The 17,448-nt window shown below is 46.6% G+C and overlaps 1 protein-coding gene across 1 annotated transcript in view; it reads right to left on the reverse strand.

The window, feature by feature from the left end:
• Window positions 1-17,448, reverse strand: part of ASCC1 (activating signal cointegrator 1 complex subunit 1) — a 159,381-nt gene that overhangs the window by 138,797 nt on the left and 3,136 nt on the right. Inside the window, exons 2-4 of the mRNA XM_075610775.1 lie at window positions 14,783-14,910; window positions 10,655-10,754; window positions 9,496-9,593 (exon numbers count right to left, since the gene is read on the reverse strand). Coding sequence (XP_075466890.1) covers window positions 9,496-9,593; window positions 10,655-10,754; window positions 14,783-14,897 — 313 coding nt within the window. The 5' untranslated portion in view covers window positions 14,898-14,910. The remainder of the gene's footprint in view (window positions 1-9,495; window positions 9,594-10,654; window positions 10,755-14,782; window positions 14,911-17,448) is intronic.

The raw sequence follows: 17,448 nt of genomic DNA on the forward strand, positions 1-17,448 counted from the left end.
TCTTCTCCTTTTTGCGCCAACACATTTTCTAGCTTCATCCTCCCATCGCTTTGGTTATCATCTTGTTTTTTTCCATTGGAGTCCAGTCGAGTACCATCTTTGTCCAACGATGCTCCTTTCTTCTTGTGTTATGTCCGGACCACTGCCAGACTTGTTTGGTTTCAAACGCATTCATTTTTTTCCCTCTCTCTCTTTGGGTAATACCCAGCATACATCTCTCCATAGAGAAAAAACTGGACAGCATGGTCCCAGGATCAGTGCGACAGAGTATCAACACATATAATCTATATATAAATATAAAGTCCCATAAGCAGAGTCAGGCAGTAGCAACATCTGAATGAAGTGACCACATTGCGTCACGAAACTCGTATGGAGAGGGAGGAGCTAGAACTGACACGGTCTTCAGAAGCAGGAGCATAGAGATCAGGAGAGACGCCAGAGTGTGACATCACGAGGCTTAGCGCGGGTTGACGGCAGTTACCCAGAGAGGTGAGCAGAGCACATTCTGCAGTGCTGGCCACCTCAAGCTGAGATAGAGGAAGCTATAGCAAATAGAGGGGGCGAATCTCGCAGAGTAACTACTGAGAGTTAGACGCCACTTCAGGGTTTGCAAACAACAATAGCGCCATCCTCCCAGAAGCCTGCCTACCTGATTGTATCAAGCTGCGGACGGCACGTTGTCAGCTGTTTTTATACAGCCTGGTTTATGTGAGTAAGCCCTTGGCTGTTTTTAATTTTTATTGTAATAAATTTTTATCAATCTGCACCATCATCTTTCATGTTATTTCCTTTCTGGGAACACATGGGAACTATGACCAAGTGGTAATGCTGTGAACAGACAGAAAACCTGGAGGATAGACATACAACACGTGGGATTCGTGATATCTGGAAGAGAAGAGGTTAAAAGCACAGATTGTCTCAAAGGAACAACAACACAGCAAGTCTGTAAGTTCATTACTTTAATCTGTTGTGGAGTTATTCATGGATTCTAGTGGCTGCGCAATGGTCTTTTCCTTTTTGTCCATTACATACTAGGAGGAGTTCGGAACCAGCAGCCAGCAATTGGATCACCATCGCTCCATCAGCTGGAATATTGAAAAGAACTTTCCATATCTATATGGACTAATCATTGGACTGGGGTATTGTTGTAGCCTGAAGCGCCGGGTCATTGCATTTTTTGTATAATTGTTTGTAATGAGTTTGTGAGGAATTTGTTTGGCAGAGACCCCGTGGCAGCTTTCACTTAGCAATAAGCTTATTATTCACATATTGTATTTACACTTTATATATATATTTATTTATTTTTGCGCTGAGTTATAGGGTATATCTTTTTCTAGTTTATCATTATTTCTGAATTATCTTTGCATTTAGGGTCCAAGTTTCACATCCATAAGTCAGCACTGGTAGAATACACTGGTCGAAGTGGAAAGTTGCCTTGAAAGATTGTCTTGTTTCTTGCTAATGCACTCCGTCCTATCTTCATTCTCCTATTGATTTCATTCAAATGGCTTCCATCCATTGTTACTTGCCGGCCAAGGTAGACAGTCTTCGACTTCTTCTAGTTCTACTCCATTTAGTATTTGATCTTTGCAGAGTTGACACATTTGTTGAACATCACTTTGCTGATATACCTATGGACGCCCACCTTGTTACATGCATCGGAAAGTTCTCCAGTTTGTTAATGGACGTCTTCCGGACTTGTGACAAAAATAACTATGTCATCTTCATATCTTAGGTGATAATCATTCCCCGTTGATTTTGATTCCTTTTTCTTTCTAATGCAATGTCTTGAACAATTGTTGCTGTGAAAAGCTTTGGTGACACGGTATCTCCCTGTCGCACTCCTCAGCTGATCCTTATATCTTCATGTAATCTAATGGTTTTGTAATCATATATAAAAATTTGATCGCGGCAGGACAGTTCTCCACACTATATATAAATATATATATCAAACACACAAATAGAGCCGAAATCTAATCTCTTATTCTAATCTAAAACAGATATAAAAAAAAACAGCAGTCAGGGATAAATTTAACCTCTGGTGGTGCTAAAGTACCGGAATAATATAAACACACAAAAAGAGACAGAAGAGGTCCTATATAAAGCACTCAAATTAATTAAAAATAAGGTGGATTTTATTAATAACACAGAAAAAACAAAAACATATAAAATATAAGAAAAACAACGAAAACCGCTAAATTCCTAAATACTAATGTTGCAGACCATGTACAAAAAGTCACAAAAGAAAAATCAAATTGATATATGTACCTGAAATTAACCAAGGCAAATAAATATATGTACCGATAATTACTTAATGCATGAAAAACACATCTATGCTAAAAAGCATATAAGGGGCAATACACGAAGATGGAGACAAATACAGACTAGGGGAAAATAATATTCCCATAGGGGGTAAAATAGACCGGCTGCTCAGAAAATACACCTAACTAACAAGGTACCGGCATACCCCGGTTTAAGGACACTCACTTTAAGTACACTCGCGAGTAAGTACATATCGCGCAATAGGAAAACGGCAGCTCACGCATGCGCCTGTCAGCACGTCCTGAACATCAATACCGGCTCCCTACCTGTACCGAAGGTGAGCGCAAGCGGGGAGACTATAGAGCCTGTTACAAATGCCTTATTTACATCAGTTATGCAAATATATGACGATTGCAGAACAGTACATGCAGCAATTAGTGGGAAAAAAGTAGTGCTTCACTTAAGTACATTTTCGCTTTACATACATGCTCCGGTCCCATTGCGTACGTTAATGCGGGGTTTGCCTGTATATGGAAGGCAAAAGGTAGAATATATATATATATATATATATATATATATATATATATATATATATATATATTAGACCCTAATTGTTCAGGATCCAAGTCAAATTGCCAAACAACAGTCCCATAGTAAATTATGTTGTAAAGATAATAGAATGTCCGAATCCAAAATACACTTGTGACATCAATGTGCTTGTAGTAAGTTCATAATACTATGCATGGTGTGTGATGGTAGGGGGGTAACCAGGCTCTCAAAGGTTTAAGCCTGTTTGGTTACCCCTAATCCGTAATAAGGTAAGGTAATAAGGGTTCAAGAAGAGTCAGCTCTTGAGCCCAGTACTGTGTAATGCATAAAATGTATAGTGCGACAATAAAGTATTTTATGTGTTTTTACCTTTCCTGGAGTGCCAGCAAGCAGAGATTGCAGTGGTATGAGTTCCATCGGGGGTTTGTATTGTATTGTCAGAATGTGCCTAGATAGTTAGGGTCCAGAGTTGCTGGTTCCTCTAAAAATGTACCCAGCAATCAGGTCTGATTCCTGGATACATGTAGGCACATGTCCCGTCAATATCTCCCTTTGAAAACGCTTTTGTGACTCACCACTAATCGGTTCCCTGCTTCAGCACAGACTCTCAGAGAGGGTCTCTGAGAAGATTTCTCCAAATTTGTCTGCTACACTGACTTTTTTACTACCTATCAGTTTGCTGCAAAAGCCTTATTCGAGGCTATTGGAACTGTGCGCTACACCATACATCCATACAAGCTGACGGATCCAACGGAACCAATAGTCCATTTCTGGGTTGTGACGTCACGGACCAACGATCGCGAGATGCGGATGGTGAGGGTGAATGGGTCATTGACGGAGTTCCAGCCACGGTGTACACAGCGCGCATCGTGAGAGAAGCTCCACAGACCACTAACCCCTTTGTTGCAGCTAAAAGATAGGATTTTATCCTGACATGCCCAATTATTTCTGCTACACTGTATTTAGCCATTTTTCTTGTGCTTTTATTTACATAAGACGTACTTCACTATATTGGCATCTTTCTAATTTATAGGTCTTCCCTCGTCCAGGGATCCTTTTAAGGACATTCAACGTCTCTTTATCCCACAGGTGTGCCCATTCACCCGTTGTCACTGATTTGCGCCTTTTGTAGCCTGCTTTCTTTGTATATTTTCTGGTGTTGTGTACATCCATTACAATGTGGCAGCACTCATTGACACCATTGTAACATTGTTTAATATTCAGTTTTGCGCACCTTACTGATATACATACATATATACATACATATATACATATATATATATATATATATCTTACTATATATTTCTGAAAGTGTCATATGTTTCTGTGTCTGTATGTGTCTCCCTGTGTCCCTCCCTGTGTCCCTAGCGGCAATCTCATTGGACCTTGGGCCAGGCCAATGAGATTGCTCCCTTGGCCCGCCCGCCCCCGCACACCTCTCATTGGCCTGAGGCGGAGTGACGGGCCAAAGGAGAGAGAGAGAGAGAGACACACACACACACACACACACACCATCCCCGATGCTCCACTCACCTCCCCCCCTCCCCGATGCTCCACTCACCTCCCCCCCCCTCCCCGATGCTCCACTCACCTCCGCCCCCCTCCCCTATTCTCCACTCACCTCCCCCCCCCTCCCTCCCCGATGCTCCACTCACCTCCCCCCCCCCCATCCTCCCCGATGCTCCACTCACCTCCCCCCCCTCCCTCCCCTATGCTCCACTCACCTCCCCCCTCCCCGATTCTCCACTCACCTCCCCCCCCCTCCTCCCCGATGCTCCACTCACCTCCCCCCCTCCCTCCCCGATGCTCCACTCACCTCCCCCCCCTCCCCGATGCTCCACTCATCTCCCCCCCCTCCCCGATGCTCCACTCACCTCCCCCCCCTCCCCGATGCTCCACTCACCTCCCCCCCTCCCTCCCTGATGCTCCACTCACCTCCCACCCTCCCTCCCCGATGCTCCACTCACCTACCCCCCCCTCCCTCCCCGATGCTCCACTCACCTCCCCCCCTCCCCGATGCTCCACTCACCTCCCCCCCTCCCCGATGCTCCACTCACCTCCCCCCCTGCCCGATGCTCTACTCACCCCCCCCCCTCCCTCCCCGATGCTCCACTCACCTTCCCCTCCCCGATGCTCCACTTACCTTCCCCTCCCTCCCCGATGCTCCACTCACCTCCCCCCCCCTCCCCGATGCTCCACTCACCCCCCCCTCCCCGATGCTCCACTCACCTCCCCCCCCTCCCCGATGCCCCACTCACCTTCCCCCCCCTCCCTCCCCGATGCCCCACTCACCTTCCCCCCTGCCTCCCTCCCCGATGCTCCACTCACCTCCCCCCCACCCCGATGCTCCACTCACCTCCCCCTCCCCCCCCCGATGCTCCACTCACCTCCCCCTCCCCCCCGATGCTCCACTCACCTCCCCCCCCTCCCCGGCGGGGGGACAGGCAGCCTGCAGCTGACACGTGGCACCTAAGATGGCGGCGCACGGAAGGACCCCCTTCCTCCCTCACAGAGTAACTAAGATGGCGGCGGCCGGAATGAGAGGTGACGTGTGTGTGTGTGTGTCACTGTGTGTGTGTGTGTCACTGTGTGTGTGTGTGTGTGTGACACTGTGTGTGTGTGTGTGACACTGTGTGTGTGTGACACTGTGTGTGTGTGACACTGTGTGTGTGTGTGTGTGTGTGTGTGTGTGTGTGTGTGTGTGTGTGTGTGTGTGTGTGTGTCACTGTGTGTGTGTGTGGGGGGGGACACTGTGTGTGTGTGTGTGTCACTGTGTGTGTGTGTGTGTGTGTCACTGTGTGTGTGTGTGTGTCAGGCACTGTAGGGTGGGAACCGGAGCTACGGGGGGGGGGGGGGTCAGGAGCAGAGAGAGAGGGGGGAGCGGAAAAACATACAGGGGGAGTGGAGAGGAGGGACCCGGAAATTTTAAGCAACCCACCTGTCCACTGTCCCCCCCCCTCCTGTCCACTGTCCCCCCCCTCCTGTCCACTGTCACCCCCCCTCCTGTCCACTGTCACCCCCCCTCCTGTCCACTGTCACCCCCCTCCTGTCCACTGTCACCCCCCCTCCTGTCCACTTTCACCCCCCCTCCTGTCCACTTTCACCCCCCCTCCTGTCCACTGTACCCTCCCCCTCCTGTCCACTGTCCCCTCCTGTCCACTGTCCCCTCCCCCTCCTGTCCACTGTCCCCCCCCTTCTGTCCACTGCCCCCCCCCTCCTGTCCACTGTCACCCCCCCTCCTGTCCACTGTCACCCCCCCTCCTGTCCACTGTCACCCCCCACCTGTCCACTGTCCCGTCCCCCTCCTGTCCACTGTCCCGTCCCCCTGTCCACTGTCCCGTACCCCTCCTGTCCACTGTCCCCGATGCTCCACTCACCTCCCCCCGCCTCCCTCCCGATGCTCCACTCACCTCCCCCCCCTCCCTCCCCTATGCTCCACTCACCTCCCCCCTCCCCGATTCTCCACTCACCTCCCCCTCCTCCCCGATGCTCCACTCACCTCCCCCCCCTCCCTCCCCGATGCTCCACTCACCTCCCCCCCCTCCCCGATGCTCCACTCATCTCCCCCCCCTCCCCGATGCTCCACTCACCTCCCCCCCCTCCCCGATGCTCCACTCACCTCCCCCCCCTCCCTCCCTGATGCTCCACTCACCTCCCACCATCCCTCCCCGATGCTCCACTCACCTACCCCCCCCCCCTCCCTCCCCGATGCTCCACTCACCTCCCCCCCTCCCCGATGCTCCACTCACCTCCCCCCCTCCCCGATGCTCCACTCACCTCCCCCCCTCCCCGATGCTCTACTCACCTCCCCCCCCTCCCTCCCCGATGCTCCACTCACCTTCCCCTCCCCGATGCTCCACTTACCTTCCCCCCCCTCCCTCCCCCTCCCCCTCCCTCCCCGATGCTCCACTCACCTCCCCCCCCTCCCCGATGCTCCACTCACCCCCCCCCTCCCCGATGCTCCACTCACCTCCCCCCCCCTCCCCAATGCCCCACTCACCTTCCCCCCCCTCCCTCCCCAATGCCCCACTCACCTTCCCCCCTGCCTCCCTCCCCGATGCTCCACTCACCTCCCCCCCACCCCGATGCTCCACTCACCTCCCCCTCCCCCCCCGATGCTCCACTCACCTCCCCCTCCCCCCCCGATGCTCCACTCACCTCCCCCCCCCTCCCCGGCGGGGGGACAGGCAGCATGCAGTTGACACGTGGCACCTAAGATGGCGGCGCACGGAAGGACCCCCTTCCTCCCTCACAGAGTAACTAAGATGGCGGCGGCCGGAACGAGAGGTGACGTGTGTGTGTGTGTGTGTCACTGTGTGTGTGTGTGTCACGGTGTGTGTGTGTGTGTGTGTGTGTGTGTGTGTGTGTGTGTGTGTGTGTGTGTGTGTGTGTGTGTGTGTGTGTGACACTGTGTGTGTGTGTGACACTGTGTGTGTGTGTGTGTGACACTGTGTGTGTGTGTGACACTGTGTGTGTGTGACACTGTGTGACACTGTGTGTGTGTGACACTGTCTCCCCCCCCTCCTGTCCACTGTCCCCCCCCCCCGTCCACTGTCCCCCCCTCCTGTCCACTGTCGTCCCCCCCCTCCCCTCCTCCTGTCCACTGCCCCCCCCCCCCCCCCCGGCCAAGTTTTCGTGTGTGTATATATATATATATGCCTCTGTGTGTGTCTGTGTGTGAGTGACTGTATCTGTGTCTCTCTCTGTGTGAATATGTGTCTCTGTGTGGGTGGGTGTGTCACCCTATGCTGCTGCTGTGGTCCCACTGTTCATTTATTTTGAGCAGTGTGGCCAACCTATGTTGTATTTCCCTATACCTCCCCATTATAGGAGTATTATTTGACTACATCTGCTAGCAAGTCCTTATTGGATTATTGCATGTGTTGATGAGGAAAGCGATATGAATTATTGGATTTATTACTGAACTAAGTGATACATGCATTTTCTCTGAGCACAGATACAGAGCTTATCTCTAATATTGCCAGATAATGAGTTGGGCATTCTCAGAAAAATCCATATAGGTGGGTAGATTTGGAAAATATATTTAGTAGTTCCGCGGCATTGACGGACGTTTTGTGGGTTAATAAATCAACAAAGTCTTACGGACTAGATTTTTTGGAGTCGGCGGTAATAACATTTTCTCTTAAAATTTGGCACAGTGTCAAAACTCACTATCAATTATGCTCAGTTCCCTGGAGATGTATCCCTATTTTTGATAACCATGATTTTGGTCCGGGTTGGTGTACAGGTACTTTTGATCTGTGGAAGGCTAAAAATGTTAGTGATGTGGGGGATATGCTATTCAATGGTAAATGGCTACATTTCAGTGATTTTTGTCAGAAATACTCTTGTAGGAAAATAAATTAATCAGTCGGGTCTTATCTCTATTTTGTACCAGGTTCTTATCTCTGGGCAATTCAACGCTCCCACCGTTATATGGAACAATGGACCCATGATTTCCAGGTAGAGATCTCATGGGAAGATTGGCAAGATATTTGGGTTAATGCAACGAAAAAATCATTAAGCACAATATCTAAAGAGAATATCTATAAAGTTATTTTTAGATGGTACCCGACTCCTCAGAGGTTGAGGCAGATTTGCCCAGGGGTCACGAGTCTTTGCTGGAGAGGGTGTGGTGGTGTCAGGGACATGGCCCATATCTGGTGGTTTTGCCCAAAAATTCAGAGATTTTGGGGAACAGTGCAGAATCTGGTACGTGAAATAATTGGGACATGAATCCCCCTAGACCCGCGTATAATGTTTTGGGGAAAGCCTCTAGATAACTTAAATTACAATTGATCTAAATTAGTATTACATATCCATATTACATATCCTGACCGCGACAAAAAAACCAAACAAAGATGCCCAAAGCTACTTCCAATGTGACAAAAATACACAGTGCAATACCTATATATTCTCTTGAAAAGGGGTCATTTAGTTTAACCCATATCCTGACCGCATCAAGACGTGCAATCGCAGGGGCCTGGAAAAAGTCCCAAGCCCCCTCTAGGAGAGATTATTTTGAGAGTAAAAGAGGCGCAATCTATGGAATGACTAATAGCCAATGTGAGACATAACACAAGAACATTTCAAAAAGTCCTAGAACTCCAGGGGGAATATGTGAATCTCTGAATCAATGTGGATTGAGGGTTGTATTTTTTTTTTCTCAGATTGCTGATCATTCTGAATAATGTGCGGTGATGTGGTCATGACGTCGTTATATTTTATGATACCTGTGTTAAAATTGTGGTACTCCCCCCCCCCCCTCCCCATCATTCTATTTTCGGTATCCCTTTTTCTTTGTTTTTCTCAAAACCTCAAATAAAAAAGAAGTTACAAAAAAAAAAATGGATTAGAAGCAAAAGGTGACACTGTGTGCTCATTTGCATGTCATTTCCCAGAATCCCTGGCTGCAGTGGAAGCACTGTATGCAAAGAGATAACGGTAAAATGCAGGGTTTCAGACCTGCCTGAGACGTGAATGTGCTCACAAGTTATATTTTAATTTGCTGTACATTTATGGGGAGAATACAATCATAATGTACCTGTATTTATATGTTGACCTGAGAGTGAATGCACCTAACCCACTGCTTCACAATTAGCTTCTAATGAACACTGATGACCAGACTATATAAACTGCAGACGTCCGTACACGATGATGGTTTGAGTCAAGGTTCCAGCTTACCAATATTTCCTTCTAGCCCAGGCTTGGGGATGCCGATAGAAGTGCGTGTGTCCGATTCCAGGTTCCTCCTGGTCTCCCCTTTCTTCCCTATAATATACCTAGGGCACAAATACAAAACAATGTGGTTGACTGAGATGCGATTAATTACACAAATGCAGATGTGGCTCCTAATGAACAAGAACACCTTCCACCTATAAAAGGTGAAATCTCTCCTGAGACCAAAATGAACCAGTGGCCGTGTCCTGTTTAAAGGTGCTATCCCTTTTAATTTGTGAATAAACATTCTGAAAAACAACTTTACAATTTAACCTTAAACATCAGGATGAAGCAGTAGGTTACCTAGATTTTAGTAAGGCCTTTCAGATTGTCACACACAGATGACTGAAGCCAATTAGTTTGGACAATTATTGACCAAATATAGTTTTTAGGTCAGCTGCATCTTTAAATGTGCTTCCACTGTTGAAGTAACTATCATGTTATGAGAGGAATAGACTTGATGGATCATTTCTGACACACTAGCACTGAACTATTGGGGGCAGCAGGTAAGGGGGACCTATGTTGTACCTTGTGGAATGTATTTATATCCATCATAAACTTGTGTCTGGTATGCCACCACTACACCACAGTTGGAGGCAGGTTTTAAAATGGAAATGGTGGAACTTGCTTCTAGACATGGAGCAAAAATGTGCATAGCAGCAATTTGCACAAGCCACGTATCTGTCAAGATTGTTAATCTTGCTTCTTACATTTGGTGCACCACAAACCTGGCAGATTTAAGGGATGGAGACAGAGAACTGCACCAGTTATAGGCACAAATGTTGACACATCTCATAATATTGTGCCGACTCTATCCTCCCCTATGTCCTTTGATAACCACTCCACAAAACGCCAATGGTGCAAGTCGTGCAATTTGAAGCAAAAATTAGTCCAAAGCACCTTGATACATTGACGCAGAGTCACAGATGGGTAAAATGACCCAGTGTACAATGTTCCAGTTTGACACTTGATTCAATGGGTGCTCATTTGCATTTCATTACCCAGAATGCTCATTTGCAGTTTAATTACAACATGAGATGGAACAACTGGGTACAACAGGTTTCACAGACCTGTGGCAGCAGTGAATGGTCGCATGTTTGTCTGATATTTTAGGCAAACTCACTTAAATAGTTGACTGGGAACCTCTATTGTAGACTGGAACCCTTTCTCAGTCTCCTCCACTGAAAAGTCATCACAAGGCTCATCTAAGCAATCCACAGATTCTGCAAAACAAGTGAAAATCCCATTAGAAATCTTTGCTTTCCTTTTTATTTTCTATCTGTTCCTACCTCTATCCTTCACTGACTACCATTTTCTTGCTCCCTAAATACCATTAGATGTGTATGTTACCGTTTTTTCTCTAACTTCCCTAAGTCACCCCTTCCCCTCCCTTCTCGTTCTTCTTTATTATTAACCTGACCCCTCATTACATGGGACTAAAATTAATTTATATTTCTCCAGCTATTCATTTTGCAGAACAATCTGGTTAATAAGACTGCACTTTCTTCGAATGATCAAGAAAATGTACTACTTGTCCGAGTTTGTTGTCGATTCATTAGATGTTGTCATGGTGCAGCAGCAAAGCAAATCTTCTAAGCAAACAAAGGGCTAGATCAGCAGTTCCCACTTTTTTTTTACATTGTGCACCCCCTGCTAGAACCTCTAATTAATAAATCTTATTATCTACTCATCAGACTATTGTGAACATAACTGTGACAGATCCCAGGCCATGAAGTGTGCTGAGCTCATGGGAGGAACACACGCTTAATAAGGCCCCAAACTGCACCCCAGTGTGTGCAGGCAACATGGGTCAATTACTTTTGAAGTTTCCAAAGCCACGTCCCACAATGCCTTGCTGCCGTGGATGCAAAGCATTGTGGGGAACGAGTTAAAAATTGCCACCAAAGTGATTTTCTAAATCTACCTTGTAGTAGTTGAAGACATCTAGCAAGACCCTAACTAAAGCAGCATGTAAAATACAAATATTAAAAGCTGTCAACGCCATCAAGATACTGTATATCTTTAAATAAATTAACATCCGTTAAAAAATAATAATCATACAAACCTGGAATTCTGAGACTGAAACAAAAGGAAAATCCAAATGCATTATCCCCCATTTCAATTTCTATACTTAAGCAAGTGGCCAAAGAGCTTAATGGAGGTGGATGGGAATTGAAAGTCAACTGTCCTAAGACAAGCTGTATGTAGGCAGCTACTGCTGGAAGATTGATTGGTAACTTATTTTACAGTGACAAGGAAGGGAAGAGGGGAGGGGTGGGAGAGAAACAGGGCTCCCAATGAACAACAGGCCTACACCCCCTCCCCCCCGAGTGTGCAAGAGCAGTAACACAAGATCACTTGTTCATATCAAAAAAATCATTAACGAGATTTAAAAAAAAAAAAAAAAAAAAAACAGTGAGAATAGTGAGAGCTAGAATGAGGACTTCATATAAAAGGCATTACTGATTAGCCGTTAAGAAGAGGCACAACCGACTCTCTCAGGGCATGGAAAAGGATCCGGAGACGATTAAAATGATGTCCCAAGTACTTGTTATGCTCACCCTTCAGAGGAAACTCAGACTTCCTGGCTGGAGACGTGCATGACGCGTATTAAAACATGAGCGAAATCTGGATTGGTCTCTGAATTATTTTATAGAGAAACTCACCCCTGTGCATTCCCACTTTTTGAAGTTATCAGAGAAAAATTCTCTCTCAAACAAACATGTTCTTGCAACGCAGACACTATATTCTCAATGTTCTTCCTCAAACTCCCAATCTCTTTCAAGGACCCAAATTGGATAATATTCCAAGTGGTTCAGTGATGGAAGGATTCTCCAATCTCCGTGGCCTCAGTAACAAACATACTCAAAGCAGAAAGAGTAAAAGGTATCTCAACGGCCTTGTTACCCAGGTGGGCTAAGGACTTCCAGGATATTACGGATTGCGAGGGTATGTTTAGGGGATGTAACAGCATCAAGAAATGTACCCTTTCAACTGATTTAAGGGAACTGCATTTTCCGTTTCCACACAGGGCTTTCATTTCCCCAACAGTATATAGTAAGTTTCATCTAAACTCGAATGAGAAGTGCCCGAAATGCAAACCAAGGGCAACTTTTGTCCATTGAGTCTGGAATTGCAGGAAAATAACTTCTTTCTGGGGCAAGGTAATAAGATACATATACAGACTGTTGGACGACTCCCTATTTTACCATTATGCGCCAATCCTATTTGGAGATCTGTCTACATGGCCAAACATTTCACGTACTAAGAACTATTTACTAGACGTGATACTCCTGATGGCAAAGAAAGCCTTGATGACAAACTGGCTAAATGTAGCACGGCACCATTAATTATATTACAGGTTTGAAGCAGGGGGTCTCCGTAGTTGAATTGTGTTAGGCCACACTTATAGTCCTTGTTAAGGCGACACGGCGGCGTGACGTCATCTGTCACCGTTGTAGCAGCGATTTTTGCTTATAGTGTCAGAGACAAGAGACGGTGACAGGGGGGTGTGGGCGTGGCCATGGGGGGTTCGCCCTCATTGACTGAACCGCTCACGTTTCTGCTGACGTCACGCTGCAGTCGCTGAAAAATCCATTTTCATTGACTTCCTGCGATCGCGACAAAGCCGACGCTCCGTTGGGCCGCCCCTACTATTGGCGCACGCGACGGATTCAATAAATTTGTTTTTATGTCGCGTCGCCGGGACTATAAGCGTAGCCTTAGTTTCAGCTCTGGGGACCCCCTGCTTCCAGACATACTTACCTTCGTAGGTGCTGCCGGTATGTCTGCAGATTTTAAATGTCCAGGTCACGCGGGCCAATAGGAAGCTGCAAGGGATGATGTCACAGCTTCCTATTGGCCCGCGTGACATTTAAACGCCGCCCTTTCGTTAGGCACAAAAGATCCCTGGTGGTTGCAGATACCGGCACCCCTTAAGGAGGTATCTCTGGAAGCAGGGAGTCCCCGCAGCTGAAATGAAAGCAGTTCAGCTCCGGAGACCCCCTGCTTCAACCCTGTAATAATAAAATAAAACATTTTTACCGTATTGGCCCAAATATAGTGCTGTGTTATTTTCCTAAAAATGTCCTTCCGAAAACTGTACTTGTATTATATGCGCAGCCTAACATCTTTTGTTTTTCATGTAGAGCGCCTTCAAATTTTTAGGGTTGCATTATGTGCGAGGCCGTACTATATTTGGGACAATACGGTAATTAAAAATAAATAAATAAAATAAAAACACGCAATGCTACATGTTTTGCTGCTTTAACAGATATGGATCTGTTTGAGCTTATCTAATAAAAATGGATATATGAAAAGTATATTAAAATGATCATTTGTTTTAATAACTAGTAATAGAAATGCTAATAATAAATCATACAAACTGACAATACCTAAATCGATATTTAATCCCTGAGGGGTTAATGTTCTCCTAGTAAATGTCCAGTACAATTCACAGCGATTGAGCAAATTCCCTTTGTCCCATTACACATTAGAGCACCAAAAAGCTATTTTTGCACAAAAGAATCCCATATACAGTATTGATCATGTGGTTGCTTGAGTGTTGATAAGGGCCTTTTGCTATTCTTTAAGAGGACTAGCCTGTGTGTTCCCTTATACATACGTATATATTATTTCATTATAATTTAATGTTTTCTTGAAATTAGCCATGAACTTCACTGACACGGGGCCAACACGTTGAGTGGTACCCTTAGGCTACGGCGCCAGTGAATGCGCTGCACGCGCGCCTGTGAGGCTGGCGGCGTGTTCAGCCCAATTCCCCGGTCTGCAGAGAGCTGCAGGGGGAAAGACAGGGGGGGGGGGGAAGCTGGGGCGCGTGACAGGGGAATGATGGGGGCGCGGCCTTGACGTCACACAGTAGCTTCGCCCTCATTGGCTGGACCGCCGGGGGCGTGGCCTAGCGCTCCGTCGCTAGTCCCCCATGCAATTTTCTTGCAGGCTGGAAAAACACACCGCGCAGCGCGGCTGCCCCTACTCGCAGTGGGCCCGGCCCCATTGAGGGGCGGCTCTTGTCCCTGCAGCGTCCGCCACAGCGGGTGCTGCAGTAGGCAACGGGGACCTGGCCTAAGGGCGAACATTGCACATCAATTACTCAAGTTTGTCTACTTGGCAGAGAGGTCTCTTCACTTTTATACCTGTTCACTTTGTCCCTTTGCACTTTAGCGCACCATTGAGCTACTTTTGCACAAATGTAAAGACTAATCCATTAATGCAACTGCATTGAATTTACCTCTGTAGAAATCATCCTCCTCTTCCTCCTCATTCTGATAGGATGCCTCTCGAACAGTGTTCTTCCTGTATATCCGCCCTTCTATGTTAATAAGGGTGGGACGCAAGACTTCCATGGCGCGGGTGTTGCTGTAATGTGAAGTGTACGCATGAAGATGCACCAAGAAAACATTCCTCGCCTTCATATAACACGGCTTTGTAGAACCGGACAGCCAAAAGGTTTTAAAGGGGCTGTTCAACGTAGCACAGGAGTGGTCAACTCCAGTCGTCAAGTGCCACCAACAGGTCAGGTTTGAAGGATATCCTTGCTTCAGCACAAATGGCTCAAAGTCAAAGACAGCCACCTGTGCTGAAGTGGGGCCTGATTGAGCCACCGTGCTCAAGCAGGGATTGATTGAGCCACCTGAAGCAGGGATATCCTTCAAACTTGGCCTGTTGATGGCCCTTGAGGACTGGAGTTGGCCACTCCTGATGTAGCAGGTCAATTAAAAAAACAACAACATTGTGTAATTGGCTTCCTTAGAATCAATCACACTTAAAACAACTATTTTAATTATTTACATCTTGTGAAAAATGAATGCTACTTTCCAGAGTAACGCTGGATTGAAGCATACCAGAAACGTTTGTTTGATTAATCAAGGCACCATCATTACTTTGCAAAGGAATAGAGCTAAGCTTACAATTTGGATGACTCCCTAAAAGACATTAGATACCGATAGTAGAAACCCTCCAACACGTGTATTTACCATGAAAATGTGGAAAAGAACATTTACTCTGTACCCAGGGCCACTGACCGTGCGGGAAAGGTCGGGCCCCGTGTCCCGGAGGTGGAGGGAGCCTGGCAGACCACATCTGAACCTAGGGCAGGAGCCCCCCCTTCACTGAACAAACTGCCAAGGAACCCCATCTCCCCTGCTACACAACAGGTCCCGGACCCCACTCCTACCAAGGATCCCCCCTCCTCAGCTAAACGGCCCCCGGTCCTCCCACTTACCGCTAAACAAGCGGCTTTGGTGGTGGTGGTCGTAATAAAGATCTATCAATCAGCTGCATTTAGCATGATAAATATGGCACTGTCTTTATTTCAATGATGTCCTATGTGGCATTTCCCCTTTAAAGTTCCCGTTTCACTTAGGACCAAATTGAACTTTGAAAAAAAAAAAAAAAAAAGTATTTTTAAGTCATATTTCAATGTTTGTCCTGAACATTGTCATATACACATAACCCGGAAATGTTAGGGAGTTGTACCTTATTTCTACCTGGATCTGTAACAGAAAAGGGTATCAATACAACCACCGTCTTTCACAAATCATTTACATATACTGTACTTGCTTAAATAAAAATATATCAACCGCCCATTTAACCTATTAAACATGGCACGTCATTATTTGAACTGGGCCTTATCTGGACCTGCACTTTAAAAAACAGGGACCCAAAGACCTCTAAAAAGGTCAATAGGTATTTTCTTTTTTTTAATCAAATTCCAGTATCTTACGCCGGATAAGAAAATATACAGGTCAATAATGAAAGGATCTGTTTTCTTATCAGGTTAACACAGCCAGCCTGGATTCACTCAATACACAAGTAAATAGCATACTTCCAACCGGTTTATAGAACTTAAATTAAAGCGCTATTCCCTCATGACCTATTCTTTTTGCATCCAGACCTATAGGTCTCTGTGTGAGATCTGGGTACATAAGGAACCAGGTGAGTCAACAATACTTCTGTATACCCAGCTGCAGGATAAAAAGCCCCAGGAAACATTGCGGGTGCAAATGGCAGGCTAGTTGGTAAGAGACATACTGTAGGCTAAAAGCCATATGTAAAAGGCAGTTTAAGGGGTAGGTTGTTTTTTTATTTCCTTTTATAACATTGCCCAAAACTTTTTTCAGACAATCATCTAAAATAAACACTGGATGGTCCTGAATAATGGTGTAATAATTCTAATAATGATTAGCCGTATAGAAATGTTAAATGATCTTAGAAATGCCAAGGTAAGGGGGGTAACCAACTAGAATCCTCAAGAGCTACCAACTAGTCAGGTTTTCAGGATATCCCTGTTTCAGCACAGGTGGCTCAATCAGTGGGCCCATGGAAGACTGTGCCACTGATTGAGCCACCTGTGCTGAAGCAGGGATATCCTGAAAACCTGACCTGTTGGTAGCTCTTGAGGACTGGAGGTGGCCACCCCTGGCCTAGGTTCTCAGTTAAATCACTGTAACTGTGGTAAGAGTTAAGCAGCATCTTACTACAGCAGTATGTCGATTTTCTCCAAGTTGGGGGAGTATGAATTGGCCCCGAAAAGAGAAAACACACAAAATAGGGCAGTACGTTCCCAGAAATGTGAATGGGGGGAAGGGGGTCTGGAAGCTATTACTCACATATTCCCCATTTCAAAATCGGTGACACACATCACACTTACGCTCCTTTTCACACATACTCACCCATCCTCATTCCATTTATTCAAACACTCCACATTTATTCCCCTTCTAAGGCTGCGTCCAGGGTTGCAGCAGCCGTACGGAGGCACGCTGAGGCCGAGGGAAAGCGGGTGCTTTCCCTGGCCTTGGTTAGCGCGCCGTCCGTTGGCGTGTCGTGGGGCGGGCCAGTGACGTCACGGAGCAGGTTCGTCCTCTTTGGGCGAACCGCTCCCTTGAGTGCTTGAAT

Source organism: Ascaphus truei, chromosome 8 (assembly GCF_040206685.1).
Source record: "Ascaphus truei isolate aAscTru1 chromosome 8, aAscTru1.hap1, whole genome shotgun sequence".
Taxonomy (NCBI): Eukaryota; Metazoa; Chordata; class Amphibia; order Anura; family Ascaphidae; genus Ascaphus; species Ascaphus truei.